The 15,314-nt window shown below is 43.4% G+C and overlaps 1 protein-coding gene across 2 annotated transcripts in view; it reads right to left on the reverse strand.

Moving 5' to 3' along the window:
• Nucleotides 1–15,314, reverse strand: part of adamts3 (ADAM metallopeptidase with thrombospondin type 1 motif, 3) — a 137,888-nt gene that overhangs the window by 64,239 nt on the left and 58,335 nt on the right. For both annotated transcript variants that reach the window (XM_042220121.1, XM_042220120.1), the window contains exons 5-7: nucleotides 13,304–13,497; nucleotides 2,190–2,273; nucleotides 1,680–1,836 (exon numbers count right to left, since the gene is read on the reverse strand). In XM_042220121.1, coding sequence (XP_042076055.1) covers nucleotides 1,680–1,836; nucleotides 2,190–2,273; nucleotides 13,304–13,497 — 435 coding nt within the window. The remainder of the gene's footprint in view (nucleotides 1–1,679; nucleotides 1,837–2,189; nucleotides 2,274–13,303; nucleotides 13,498–15,314) is intronic.

The raw sequence follows: 15,314 nt of genomic DNA on the forward strand, positions 1-15,314 counted from the left end.
ACAGCTTCCTGCTACAGAGAGAAGAACTCAAATAAACAGCAACAATCGAGTCGGGGAGGCCTGATCGGACAGCCTGCACCAACAGAGACCGCCTGCTGTTAACAGCACGAGCTCTCATCCCTGTGAGGGAGACAGCTTCCTGTCACACTGTGGGCATACCCCACACACTGCAAGACCAACAAAAAGAGCAATAACAAAAATACTATACAGGGACAAAGTTGTTTAAGTGCGAGTTTTTTATTTAGTCTAATGCTTGTTCCAATATAATGGATAAATCTTTGGCCTGAACATAAAACACAGCTTATCAATAACTGTTTCCCAGTGAGCAACAGCACGCTTTGGTTGGATCGTCTCCTCTGTCTTCACTCTTTGCTCCCTTTGGACGACCTGTGCAGCCTCTGGGTGCAGGTATCGCCTCATGCACCAGTACTGACACGGACTCTAGTCAAATGCAAAGCTAGTGAAAAAATAGTCAGAAAAGATGAAAAATAATAATTTCATGTGTGATTTGTAGCCTAGTGTAGCAAGTGTATATTTAATTCACTTCTATTCTACTTAGATGTGTGGGATTTTAACCTGCAAAGCTTCGCTACCATCGGCTCCACATCGATGTATCGATGGACTTCCCGTGACACGCCTCCTGCAGCTCATCCTCAAAGAGCTACTCCAAGACCTAACAGCACTAAGATCGCCTCCACTCGCCTAACAACGCCGTCTCTCCCTACAACTGGAAAGCTGGGTTGGCACCAGCCTTTCTTCCAGCACCATAAAAGGTGCAAATAGATTTAACTTTGTTCGACCAGGAAAGTGTTGAGATTTAAAATGTCTTTTGTGAGCATGTCCTGACCAAGAAACAGCTGCTAAATCAGCAGCCTGACATAACAGCGTACAAACGAATACGAAAAGCAAAATACACGGACAGTAAAGATGGGAGCACATCAGGATGCAGAAGGACGAAACAGAGCATCTGACCTGAGCGTGCAGTGTGCTGTGATCAGCACCTGACTGACAGAATCAGTGAAACCATTAAAGAGAGCCGTCCTTACATATGAATCTATAACACATTTCCACAATCAAGCGCAGACCAAATGTCTCTGCCGTTGCATTCACTTGCAAATAAAACGTCTGCTGCAGCTGCTGTAGCAAATAAACGAAGAATACAGCAAGTGGAGGCTTTTAATAGTGCTGACTTTGGGCATTTGGCTGCTTTCACTGCTGAAGTTTGGCTGCTGTATAAGAAAATAAAAGGAGGGAGGAGAAGTCGATATCTGGCAGACACTGGAAATTGCTTTCCCCCTCCAGTCTTTCAAATCAGCCTCAGCAACAAGAGTAAAAGTGCCAAAAAAGTAGCACAAAGGGAGAGTCCACCCTTTCTGTGCGTCATAGCAGTAATAACGAGGCTTTTCATTGTCTTCTCTTCTTGGTGCCTCTTTGTGAATCATTTCAGTCAATTTAACTCAAGCAACTGGGGCACAAACATTTTTTATAGTTGCATTTAAAATGTAATCAGAGAGAATCTGGAGTGAATTCACACGTAAGACGTGTTTCCTAAATGTTGAATTTGAAGAACGAACGCTTCAAAACTTTTTTTTCTGCTCTCACTGACAAGTTGCACATTTTGCAACACAGAAAGCTGACTGGTGTGTATCGTGACGGGTAATCTCCCTCCGGGGCCTTACCCTGCATCCCTGTGGGGCCGAAGCCTTGGCGAGTGAGGAAAATTGCGTGGTCGTGGTGTTCGGCGTGATCGGGATCGCCTTTCTGCTGCACAAAGGCCCAGCGGCACACGTTCTCCAGGCTCCGCGATGGGTTGCCTCTCTCAATGAGGCTGATGGACTGAGAGGAAAAAGGAGAGAGAAATGCAGATGCAAATGAACATGTTGGTACTCTGGCAGCAGCCTGTAATTACTCAGACTGTGAAGCAGGAATAGTATGTGGAAGCCTGGGCTGAAAACGAGAGGATAGCGAGCTGAAGGAGTCGTGGTGAACATAAATCACCTAAGTGCCACTGCTGATTACAGCCAGCAAATGGAAATGTGCGTTTTGACACTGTGTGTAAAAGTGAGTTAGACTAGGTGACCTCTGCAGCCTGCACACATTTTCATCTCTATTTCACTCCTCTGTCATAAAAGGGAATGTCACCTGCAAAAAGAAGTTTAAGAATTTAAAAAAAGGACGCGGGGACTCACCTTGGCATACCCCAGCATAATCATCCTGACCAGCACCACGTTGATGTGGACTCCCAGAGACTCGTCATGGTAAATCTCATTCACCTGAGGTGCAGGGGGACAAACAACACTTTTAAGGAATCGGAAATCTGAAATTTAAGGTAAATCTCAGCTCTAAATCCGACTCAGAGTGAAACAGGTTATTCCTCACGACTCCCTCCATGAACGTCTGTAATCAAAGAGCTCTGCGAGCACTGTGCCGGTGCATTGCAAGACCAGGTAAATATGAATAATATGAATAATAGGAGGGAGCAGCTTGTTATCTTAGTTTTGATCTGTGCAAGAAACAAAAACATCGCGCTTTGGATATGATGATGCCTTCAGCCTGCACAGCCGCTACTAGTCAATAAAAGAGAGATTATGACTTGATATGGAAATGTGCTTATGCATGTTGTGTCTGTATTTAGATAGATAAAAACTCAACTCTTCATGGGAATGATTTCCTGTAAAGAGCTCCGGAGAAACCAAGCACTGAGCACGTGACAAAGTCGTTTAGTATTCAACCCGTCTTGGTTTCCTGCAGCCTCGGAAGTAATGTAAAGAGAAGCGAATGAGTCAGTGAAGCAGGCTGGTGAAGGACTCTCCACAGGCAGCCTGACTAATGTTTTCTATCGATTTGAATCTGAATGAAACAGTGAAGTGAGACTTGTGCACACAAGCTTTCTATTTTAGCAGTCAACACCATTATCATCTGCAGATATGCATGTTTGTTCAGACAAAGGCATCGCATCTCCTCCGTATCTGCAGGTGTGTGAGATATATAAAATGCACAAATGCATTTCCTGTTTAAATTATATCCATGTTCACTTATCCTCATGAGGCGTGAATAGCAAAGACAGTTACGTTTTACAATATTAATGCATGAAGACTTTGCAGGACTGCTTGATAGCTGCAGAGCTACAGTTAGCAGAGGACACTGTGACAGTCCACCACCCATTTTCCTTTAATTTAAAGTCATTATAGTCTTGTCCCACTTATGCATACATGTTACGCAATTAATTTAATGTTGAATATATGACATGATGCCACGCGTGACACAAATTGACTTTGGCGATGCATGCATGTATTGGTGCTTTGAAGGAGGATTTTGATGTTCTGACGTCCCGTGCACTTTGATTGGGTCATAATAGTGAGAAGTGTGAGATTGTCAAGCCCCCGGTGTTCACATGCAAAACATTTAATCGGACATTATTATTTGGCTGGAAACTGAGCGGCAGATGAATGAGCCAGTGACGGTCACCTGTGAATGGAAGCAGCTGCAGCAAGCACACTTCCTCTGCTGAACAAAGCCAACTCGGTGCACTTAATTACTGTGGTCATTCTTTTGATATTAATGAGAATCATTCTGCATTTTCAAACTTGTATACTAGATACTACAAACATATTTGTAGATGGCAAAAAAGATCCGTTTACGTAGTTGTGATGGTGACCAGAATGAATGTGTGAAAATGAAGAAGATTGGATCATGGGGAAGATTTAAGGGACACTTACCACCAATATTTAAAATACATCCATTTGTCTAAAATGTGAACGAATCCTTATTCAAGAAATCTACTGTAAATATTACTCAGAGGTGCCCGTTTCTCCTCCTACAGTGGGTCTTTTTTACTCCTAAAACATACACTCACTGTCCACTTCACTACACATGTCCTCAACTGCTTATTTACCCAAATATCTAATTAGCCAATCACACGGCATCAACTCAGTGCCTTTGGGCATGTAGACATGATCGAAACAACATGCTGAAGGTCAGACTGAGCATCAGAAGGAGGAAGAAAGGTGATTTCAGTGACTTTGAACATGGCATGATTGGTGCTGGTCTGAGTATTTGAGAAACTGTTGATCTGCTGATCCAACAAAAACATCTCTGGGTTTATAGGGAGCAGTTCAAAACAAAAAGATATCCAGCGAGCAGCAGCTCTCTGGGTGAAAATGTTTTATTGATGCCAGACGTCAAGGCCGAACGGGGCCGGCTGTTTTTGGCTTAATAGGAAGGAAACAGCAACTCAAAAACCACTTATTAACAATAATGTGGTTTGATGTGTTGTGCATTCATCTCTGAGTGCACAACACATCAAGAGGCTACAGCAGCACGGCACTGTACCAGGGGCCACTCCTGTCAGCAAAGACCAGGAAACAGCTGGCTCACCAAAACTGGGCAGCAGAGGTTTGGAAAATTGTGCCTGATTTCATGAGTCTTGATTTCTACTGTGACATGTAGGCTCACAGTTTTGGAGTAAACAACAAGAAAGCATTCAGCCGCTCTGCCTCGTATCGATGGTTCCGGCCTTTAGATATAATGTCAGGGATGTTTTCTTAGCATATTTTGGACCCCTTAGACCCCAACTGAGAATTGTTAAAGGACACGGCCTGTATGGAGTATTGACTGTGTCCATCCCTTTATGATGTACCATCTAACATGGTTGTAATGCACCGCGTCACAAAGCTCAAATTATCTCAAGCTGGTATCTTGAACATGATGACGTTCGGCACCTTTGGGATGGGATAGAGGGATCTGCAGATCTGGAGCAGCATCTGGCTGATGCTAGCACGTCAATATCGTCCAGATTCTCTGAGGAATGTTTTGAGCACCTTGTTGAATCCTTGCCATGAAGGATTAAGGACGTACTGAAGGTGAAATGCAAGTATTAGCAAGGTGTAACTAACGAAGTGGCCGTGAGTGTAAATATGAATGGTGATTTTCCACAACCACTGAATGTTTTGTGGTAAATATAATTAGCCCCGCATCACCACCAACACCAACGTGTTATGATCACAGTACCGACTACACAGCATCTCCTCCTCTCCTGTGGCATCGAGGCAGGGAGGAGAAAAACGAGGAGAAGGTGCAATATTTGGAGAGTAATTAAAGCGTTTTGCACAGTTTTCCTAAATATCTATATATAAACGATCGCTGTGTGCTGAAACACACTGAGCAATGGAAGCCACTGGGTCCAGTTACTTAAAATAAATCCATCTGAACAGGTGCCACATGCATATTTAAGCAGTTCACTTCAAACAACAAAAATATTCTGACACGGACAAAACTGTCAAATTGTTCCGGTCTGACTCTCACGTCTGGATCCAGGCGAAAACAAAAAGTGGACAGGAGAGTGCATCACGTCTGCAGGAGTTCACAGCAGGAATGAAGTCAACGTGTTGTGACTAAGCTCATGTTTCCATACTGTCGTGAATATTCGATTCTGCTGGCACAAGGAAGGTCCCCAATTCACAATTAGGAGAAAGGGTTTGTCACTGCTTGGCTGCACAACAGAGGGACAAAACCCAAATAAGACGTGAAGGAGACTCACAAACAGGACAAATTCATCACGAGCCAGCGAACTCTAGCGCTAATCCCAGCACCAGGACGCCTGACAAACATTTTTACTAGTCTGGTGTGATGACCCCCCTGAGGAAAAGGTACCACTTAAAAGTTTATCTACAGTGTCAATACACTAGGTGTGTTCTCTAAAATGCTAAATACTGCTTTCATTGCAGTGGATGCTAACAAACTTGATGGCAGGGAAACTGTCAGCATTTTGAGTTCATTGTGTTCTTGAGATTTTAATGAGTTTGCTTATATTTCCAGTTCATGGTTTCCTGTATGTGAAATTCCTCTCGTGTCCTTGTCTCATCCCTGTGGTGCTTGTGTGAGTCTGTAGTCTTATCTGTGTCTCCGTCTCCTCGTCCTTTGTGTGTGTCTCCCTTCCTCAGTTTCTTCCCCCCGGTCCCTGGGTCAAGCCCGCGTGTCTTAGCCTGCATCTTAGTGTGTTTCCTGTTTTATTTTGACAGTCGCTCGTCCCAGGTTCAGGGGGTTTAGTTTTGCTTCCCCTGTGTCATTATGTCTGATTCGTCCCAGCTGTGTTCCCGTCTGTTTCCGCTTCTTCTAATGACCCTCATGTGTAGTGTAGCGTAGCGTAGTGTAGCGTAGTGTAGTGTAGTGTAAGGTTTTATTGTGGGAAATTATTTGGGTCACGAAAAAAAGTTACAAGCAGCAAAAATTAAGAAAAACAATAGAAAAGAATGAGCTAAAACAGAATAACATACTATGTTGCATCGGACAGTATTGCACATAAGAGAGACATCTCTAAGACTTAATTTAAAAGTTACGAGAAAACAAAGGGGAAATAAGTAAGAGTAAGAGCTGGTCGTCTGTTCATTTCGGGTCATGTTCAGGTTTTTCGATGCTTAAGGTTCTACGTCCGTAGTGTTTAGTATTTCAGTTCTCAGGTTGGTTCTGGTCCTTGTTCTTCTGCCTTTTGTTTGTATTTTTCGTGCAGCCTAAATAAACGGCCGTTCCTGCCTCGAGTGTCTGATTTTGGGTACAAACACAAGGTGCAGACAAATAATTTCACTCACTATTTTATCCAAATACAAACTGACCAAAGAGTTTCACCTCCTGGAATTACCATTTATTTTCACCACCTCCCGTGATCCTTATGTGCGTCACGGGGGGGTGGAGCCTATCCCTATGTGCAGTTTAGAGTTACCAGTTAACCTATCTGCACCAACTGCACGTGTTTGGATTATGCCAGAGAAATGCAACTAAAATACATTTTTCTAAAATATTGATGGTAATCTTAATTTCGCAGAGCACTTCTCGTGTAACATGACAACTGGAAAAAGAACATACATGTTACTGAACAAACTCTGCACGTGCCCATCATGCAGCTTTCACCGCTGTTGTTTTGTCACCAACTGATTGACTGCACGGTGAGCACCAATCGAATCAGTGAACAGGTCAACATCTTGCCATCTTTCTCTCTGACATGTTACATGAGAAGTGCCAATTAGCAGAGCATGAGGACCAAAGTCACAGGCAGTGGGCCTCATTTTCTTTGGGCCAGTGATTTCTCAGTGAGCTCATCTGCCACATTACACAGTAAGTCAGTGCTCTCCACTCAGGACAGAAGAGGTGGAGAAAAACATTTCCCGGCAGCGTATCATCACGTTAAACTGTCCCCAGAGCATCTTTTTGAGGCGATGCAGCGCTGGACGAGCAGGACCACTCCCTGCTGCTCCTTTGCGTTTGTCACTCCTTGGGACTTTCTGAATAACAGTCTAGATGAATGTGAGCTGCATCACAGATGGGAGCTTCGAAATGAAGACAGATAAATGCTGCTGATCCTGAATGTGTATCTACTAGCAAAGCAGCTTTGCTTTGCTTGCAGTAGCTGCACCGTGAGCCTCTCCTTCAGGGAGAGCTGAAATCACACCATATGTGATCCAACACACTGAGCTGCTCGCTCTCAAAGACTCATCCCAGCGCTATGACTTCCTAACAGCTTCCTCCACATAGAGGCAGCAGGACTCATCTCATCGTATGCTGTCACTGGGGCTGCACGATTAGTCACATTTTAACCTCGTTCATAATTTTTGGCTTCTTGCAATTAAATGAACATTGAGTGATATTGAATAAGCCTGCTTCACCAAGAGTGACGCAAGCCCTAAATCCCCACCTGATGGTGTTTCTGTTTGTGTATGTGGCTGTCGCCCACACCACGTGGATGCACAACACTACATTAAAAACAAAAATCTAGCAATGCAAAAGCTGAAGAGCTGAAGAAATCATATGCAAAGAATCCTGTAGGGTTGTGTCACCACAAAGCAACATGACGAACACGTTTGTCTGCCTGAAAACACAACACAAACTGCAGCACAACTAATGCATGCAGGCCAAGAAAAACAGTGTAATGTGACACATCCAGCGTATCACTGCATCCATCCAGATCACAAAGATGGGCTGAACTCACCAACACAGTCACACTTAAAGATAGATGTCCAATAAACACACAAGGCTTCAGAAAAAATGTTCGACACATTAGACAAAAGATGTGTTATAAGTGGAAAAAGCAGTGGTGGGGAAACCGAGGGCTCTCACAGCTGTAGCGCTTTAGTCTCATCACGCTGGTACAATGAAGGGAGTGAATGAGGTTTCTGCTTCTGGGAGATGAACTTGGATGAAGTGAATAAACACCTGATTTGTCTGCAAAGAAGGGTTAATTAACAGGAATGTAGCTCAATGCAAAGGTGGGAAGATGTGAAAGCAGCGCTTGGTTTACATGACACTGCTAGAACAACACCTTATGAATAATCCTTCCCTCAACACTGATCAAAACAACAGCGATGAAATTTTGGCCATAATCACACAGTCCTGCTTATCGCTCTCGAATTTCATTTGGCATACACTCACTTACTCAATTTCCATCACAACCAGGATGTCCATCTCTTCCTTTTACACAGCCATGCTATAGGTGCTCCGTATTGAACTAGACTTCAGCACAGAGCACCTGCATAAGTCAGCAGGGAGTGGGTGAAAGGTGGACCCACTTGACAGGTCAGGTTACTCGTCTATTCCAGGTAAGGACAACCGCATGCTTCAGACATAACTACAGGACATTCCCACCTATTTATATATAGAGATAAAATTATATATCCCTTTTTTTTTATCTATAGATGCACCTTTAGTTTGCTTTTTGACGTCACCTGTTCTACATCTGCACAGAGACCGTGTCCATGTGTTTGTTCTAATGCTGATTTGCGTTATTTACAGTTAAGAAAAATATTTTAGAGCTTTTTTTACCAACATGGATGATGATACTGCATCTGTTGAGCATCTGTGTACAAAACCAGTCCCATAAAAAACAGTTCTCCCATTTTGGTGTCGAAGACCTTGACCAGTTTCCACCGAGTCCTGACCTCATCCCTGTCCAACTACTCTGGATAAACCAGTTTGCTTACTGTGAGCTGGGCCTTATCACACAACACAGGTGCTGAATCTCACTGCAGCCAGAAGCTGGTTGGATTTCTAAAACGAGATGAATTTAGATTTTTACAGCAGCATATTAATGTTCCTGGGTTGTCTTTTTTTTTTTTAAATCTCACATTAGTACCCACATACTATTGAATATGTAAGTCGACCGACATATCGAGTAGGTGACCATCGCCTCAGTGCTTTATGCTGATTATACTGGCAGCAGGCAAAGAGGAGGAGGAGAGCAATGGAAACAAAGAAGAGGAGAGGAGACTGAAGAGAGAAATCTGAGAGGAAACGAGCAGCGGAGACATGAAGACAAAAGAAAGAAGATGAAAGGAAACGAGTGAGAAAGAGGTAAGAGGAGAAGATCAATAGCAATGAATAAGAAGATGGTGCTGTGGTTGGATGAAGCCCAACACAACCGAAACAACACCATCCCCACAGTAAAGCATGGAGGTGGAAACATGTGTTGGAGCTGTTTTTCTTTACATTCACAACTTCGCCACATAGATGGACCAATGCATGGAGTCATGTACGGTAATCTTGGCTGAGAACCTCCTTTTTCAACCAGAATGACTTCCAGCATGACAATTATGCAAAACATACTGTCAAAGAGACGACGGAGTGAAAAGAAGGACGTTGAGGTCACCTTGGTGCCATAAAAAGAGTCATGTTACCAAACAGGGGAGAACTTAAAGGAGTTTCTGTAAAGAGGACTGGGCCAAAATCCCACCTGAGATCTACGCAAACCTGATGACCGTCTCAATGCTGTGCTTGACAACAACAGTTTCTCCACCGAGTACTCAGACATCTGAATCTGAAGACAAAACAGAGCTGCCTGATTCTGTAAGCCTGCTGCACTTACTGTTGGAGTCTCACTAATGATGAATTATGTAACAATAAAAGAACGGACTTTATTCTTCTCTCATTTGCTGTAACAGATTCAGGACTAACGTATCGCTTGGACACAACCAAATAATTAAATGCATTTGAGTGTGCTGTGGTGTTGTGTGTGTGTGTGTGTGTGTGTGTGTGTGTGTGTTGTGGTTTGTTGTGGTGTGTGTGTGTGTTGTGTGTGTCCTATATGCAGAACTTTCCATGAAAATTAAGTTGTTGTTGATTGTACTGCTCGAAGAGTCGCTTGTGAAGATGCCCACAGAATTCATACATACATGCTCATTAAATGGTCCAATCAGTTCCAATTCTCTGGAGGATGGTGAACACAAAGAAGAGGGGGCTCTGACTTGATTAGCAAGAGATATCAAAGAGAAGGAAAACTGGAAGACCAGAGAGGGAAACTGGGAAAAAGGGGAGATGACAGGAGAAGAGTATTGAAACAGAAGAAGGAAGAAAGGAGAACAGAGGGAGTGAAGATGATGAACACAGATGAGACGGGGGTGAGGAGAAGAGGGAAGAAGAGAGCTGAGAGGAGAAGAAGAATAAAAGAGGTGGTGTAGGAGGGGAAAGAAGGAGGAGGAGAGGAGGGAGAAAGAAGAGCAGAGGAATATAAAAGGGAAACGAGGAGACAAGAGCAAAAGAAAGAGATAGAGAGAGAGAAGATCAATCACAGTAATCAGCGTTCAGAGACTGTGCTGCGTCCAGATAAAGCCAGCGGGGACCTCTACTGGAAAACACCATCAATAACCTCAAAACTTCAGTGCCAGACACTGCAGAGATCCAGAGCGATAGAGTGATGCATGTGGCAGACTGAAAAGAGCATTTAGTACTTTGGAAGTTAAAAGGAACTGAGGTTGTTATTGTTATTATTATTATTATTATTATTATTATTATTATTATTATTATTAGGGATTTTGGAGGCATTTAATGTAGAGATGGGAATATCATGACAGGATCAGGGACACTGAGGTTTATGCTCTGCTCCTTAAATCCAAGGACACTGCACACCCAGTGTAAATGCAGTTTTACTATTCATGCCAGAAAAGGCTTAATAAAAACATCTATACATGGTAAACTGCACTGATAGCTAAAATCATGAGATGTACAGTTCTGCTCATCATGGGCACGAGTGTCATGGCTCCACACACACGCTCACTTAAACTTATTGTAAGTGGTGCTGAAGGCTACAAGGAACAGACTTTTCTCTTCCTTTCTAGTGGACAGAAGTGAAGTCCAAGGAACTCGGTGAAGATCTACTGAGGAGGAGATTTTCACCTGTTCTTTAAAATTTAAAAGGCTGTAGTGCATGTTTTGAAAGTGCTTCACCACAAAGATTTATACATGAGCACTATGAGATTTCATTTAGAAGATATGGAATCAAAAATGATCAGTGCTGCTGATGATGAAAAAACCTGAATATCAGCAAATGTGCAAATATGAATGTCAACAAGTGACAAATTAAATGTAGCAACAGTAAAATAAGCTAAACTAAAAATGATGCCATAAAATATCAATAGGACCATATGTGACACTCATAAAACTAAATATTTGACCTACTTTCATGAATATTTTAGGACGAGATCAATTTTTGATCTGTTTTTCTTTAGTCTGAACTAAAAATATGCATTTTCTCAGAGTGAACCACATCCAGACTAGAGGGAACATCAGTACCAGTGACTGATGGGCCCTGATTGGCTGTCACTGACAAACAAACTGCTGCAATCCTTCCAGTCAGTCCAGGCTGGAGCGTTCGAACCAGAAAGGACCTCGTTTAAATAAAGCTGGCAGACAAACTGCTTTCATGTCCAAACGCAGGATGGGTCCATTATGGGGAATATCAGCAGCATCTGAGAGGCTTGTAATTTGAATGCAGCGCTACAAATAATGAGATAATGTAAATAATGAAGCCGGTGAGGAAACGAGAGGCAATCCTGCCTTTTTACAAACTCTCACACTAAATGAAAACACAAGCAGAGAAACAACATGTGTGTAAACAACATTAAGCAATCAGCACTTCTGGACTGGACCATATATCTCCCGCTGATGCACCGACGCGTTCGTTGCTTTGATTTCTTTAAAATCCTGTCATGTTCAAGTGAAATTGTTCCGCCCCACAACATGTCAGCGACGACACAAAAACCGATGTCTATCAGAATTCGGTGGTACGCGATCATCCGCGGCCCATCGCTTCAGAAAGCTTTGATCAGCTGCTGATTTGGTGCCGAGGAGCAGCGACGGCAGAAACCTGAGTGACGACACTCCACGGAGAGCGCGACAACGCGGCGGCAAAAATGCTCCGCCTCTTCCATCTGCATTGAAACCTCTCATTAAAGGAACACTTCACCTTTCTGCCAGGCAATAATGGCACATGTGCCAATCTCTCACAACGCAAGCGAGGTGTATCTGTGACATCTGTGAGGACGTGATGAGCGAACACGGCATCTAATCTGCCTCCAGAGACTAACGACAGTCTGAGCTAACTGCCTAACGCACACGGAGGGCAGAGAAATCCCTGCTAGGGATCATACGTGAATGGCTGTAATAATGCCCACGGAGGCACGATTAGCATCCTGTGTGTGGACAACAGTGTGAATTCACACCGGAGGCAACAGATGCACTTGGCATCCCAACAGCTGCTTGCGGGCTCCATTTCTTTCTGATTCAGACAATATAACACTGATCCACAGCAGAGAACCCACAGGAGTGGGCTGCTGTGACACCAGTGACTCACTTATTCATATCAAGACCAGTTCCATACAATATGTGATAGGAAGTGTAGATTAGAGGGTACTGTAACCTCAGCCCAGAGCAACAGAGAGACAACACCAGCTCTCAAACAACAAAGCTGAAAGGTGTGGATAACTAGAAATGCACTTTGAATGAGTCTCATTTACACCTTGAAACGAAGATACAGTTAACGACTGCTTTGGGAGACAATGAGACTTAATAGTGTTTATTATTTGGAGGTTTCTTCCTTCCTAGTTTAAACATGGCTGACTCAAGGGAAGAAACACGTCAATGATCACAGAGATCACAGAAAAAAACACTAAAATAAAGTAAAAAAGGAATCTGACTCTATCCAGCTTTAGGGTCCCAGGATGCTGAAGCCCAGCTCAGCTGACACAGTCCAACTTTTTGCTGTCAGACGCCAGTCGCTGATCCACTGTGCTGCTCCTAGCCGGAGCACCTGGAGGAAACCCACAAAGGTAAGGTAAACTCCAGAGGAAGGCCCCAGCAGAGGTTTGGACCAGCAGAGCAAGAAGCGAGCCGGGTTCCCACTGCACCACCGAGCTGCCCAGTGGCATCCCTAATGCATGCTGTGCTTACATAAAATCCCTGTTCTGTTACATTCAAAACACAAGTCAGGTTTAATACACAACAGTTTTCAAACTAGGAACAAAATGAAGTTGTAGTGACTCACTATGTTCATCAGTGTGAGGAGGTAATTCTGCACATGCTCCTTGCCGTGAAATCGGACCACTGAGTCATCGACTCCCAGCAGGATTTCGATGTTGTAGTCGTCCTCTCCAGCGTCCCTCCGTCTGCGGCGCCGGACCGTCTCATTCACCTGTCGGGTTACTGAGTCGAGGCTCCCGGGAACATCGAGCTCCGGTTCTGTAAGATTAAGACGGGAGAGATACGACTTTTAATATTTTTTCCATTTCCAGCTGTGAAAGCCGCTGCAGGGCGTTCATTTTAAAATGCTAACTGGGTAAAGGCGCTCACTGATCTGCTATTACATAACAATTACATTGTGTTAGACGAGCATTCGATCAACATTAACGAGCGAGTCGTGCAGCTGCAGGTCTGCAGGTTCTGTCTGCATATGAATGTGTCAGCAGAGGCCAAAGCTTGTTCTGAAGTCGAGTGCCTGCTGGCCTGAATTAGACAGGTTTCATATTTGATGGTTGGAAAAGGGTTTATCCAGTCGGAGCTTTATGTTGTTTTTTCTGATTAATGATTAGCTAATGAGCAGTATGAGGCGATGGCGCAGCGACGTACGGAGAAAGCCAAGCAGGTGTTTTCGAAAGGAGACATTTTCCAGCCGGGTGCGCAGCCACAGCTGGATTTCATAACACTTCAATTCAAGTGCTGAAAAGGCAAATAGCATGTTTATAATTTCCTGTTTTAATCATTTACTGGAGCAAAAGTACATTTTCTGGTTCCAACTTTAAATGAGTGGATTTGTGTGACCTTCTGTTTCAGATCATTTTCATTCCAGCATCTTTGGACTTTTGGTCAAACAAATCAAGCACTATGGGGATAACACAGCAGTGCTCCTTATTTACCTGAAAAATGTTGATTTAGCAAAACAAAAAGAAAAAACAAGGCGAGAGATAGAAAACTACTTTTGTTTTAGTCAAAATGCCAGAAACCCCCTCGTGTATTAGACGACCTTTGTGTTATTCACCCTGTTTGTTCAGTGCTGACTGTGTTATGGAGCTTTGACAGGTAAACTGATGCTAAAAGCAACTGTTAAAGCTTCAACTCTGTGGAAGGATAGAAAGGTCTGTGACAGCAGCTCAGTTCATTCAGTCCACAATTCACTTCAATCCAACAAAGGCTGATGGGGTTCACTGCCTTTAATTAGTACACGGGATAAAAGAACTTGTAGTTTTTGAGGCATTTTTACAACCCACAGACTTTCCTCTGTTGTTACATAACTTTCAAATCAGATTTGACTTCAAACCGAGTTTCTGCTTCCCTCGATATGAAAATTAGGTGAACTGTCTGACTTGACAGATTTCAGGCTCCTCTCCTCAAACTAGCTGAATGTGCTAATACTTCCCACTTTGATGGAATGGACCACCAGTACTTAAAGCTCCCATAATACTGCTTATACTACTCACACTCTGGAGGCTAAGGGTATCTCTGTGAAACCGCAGGCAGCAGTGCAGATATCGGGGCCTCGAGGACTACAGAGGGGGTATCGAGCGGCTGCTCTTCACTCCACAGTTTGCTGCTTTATAGTTAAAAGTGTTGCAAATTTAATTATCATCTTATAATAAAAGGAAAAAGTCTTTCTTGTTTTCGAGCAGACTGACTGGTTATAATGGCCGGAGGGGCAGAGCTGCAGGTTGAATGACTCATCGGGATGTCTCCGAGCGAGACTGTTTTCCTCTAGTGGAGCTGGTGGTTACCAGTAAGGCGGTGATTATGCTTCCAGTGTTTTATTTGGTTTAACCACAGTGGACTACATCCTGTTAGCTCTGTACTGACGTGTGCAGTTCGTTTCAGATATAATCAAAAATAAGAATGAACGGGGTGCGCCTCTTCGTCAAGGCAGAGAAAACTGTTTTAACGGTCATCATCACCTCTCGCTGAATTGCACTATTTGTTATAACATGTTATATGATAATTATAATACATGTTACCATGATAACATTGCAGCTTTTGATAACTCACCAACAGTGACTCTCTCAGTAAGAGGA

This window comes from Haplochromis burtoni, unplaced genomic scaffold (genome assembly GCF_018398535.1).
Source record: "Haplochromis burtoni strain Fernald_Lab_line unplaced genomic scaffold, NCSU_Asbu1 Contig_43, whole genome shotgun sequence".
Lineage (NCBI taxonomy): Eukaryota > Metazoa > Chordata > Actinopteri > Cichliformes > Cichlidae > Haplochromis > Haplochromis burtoni.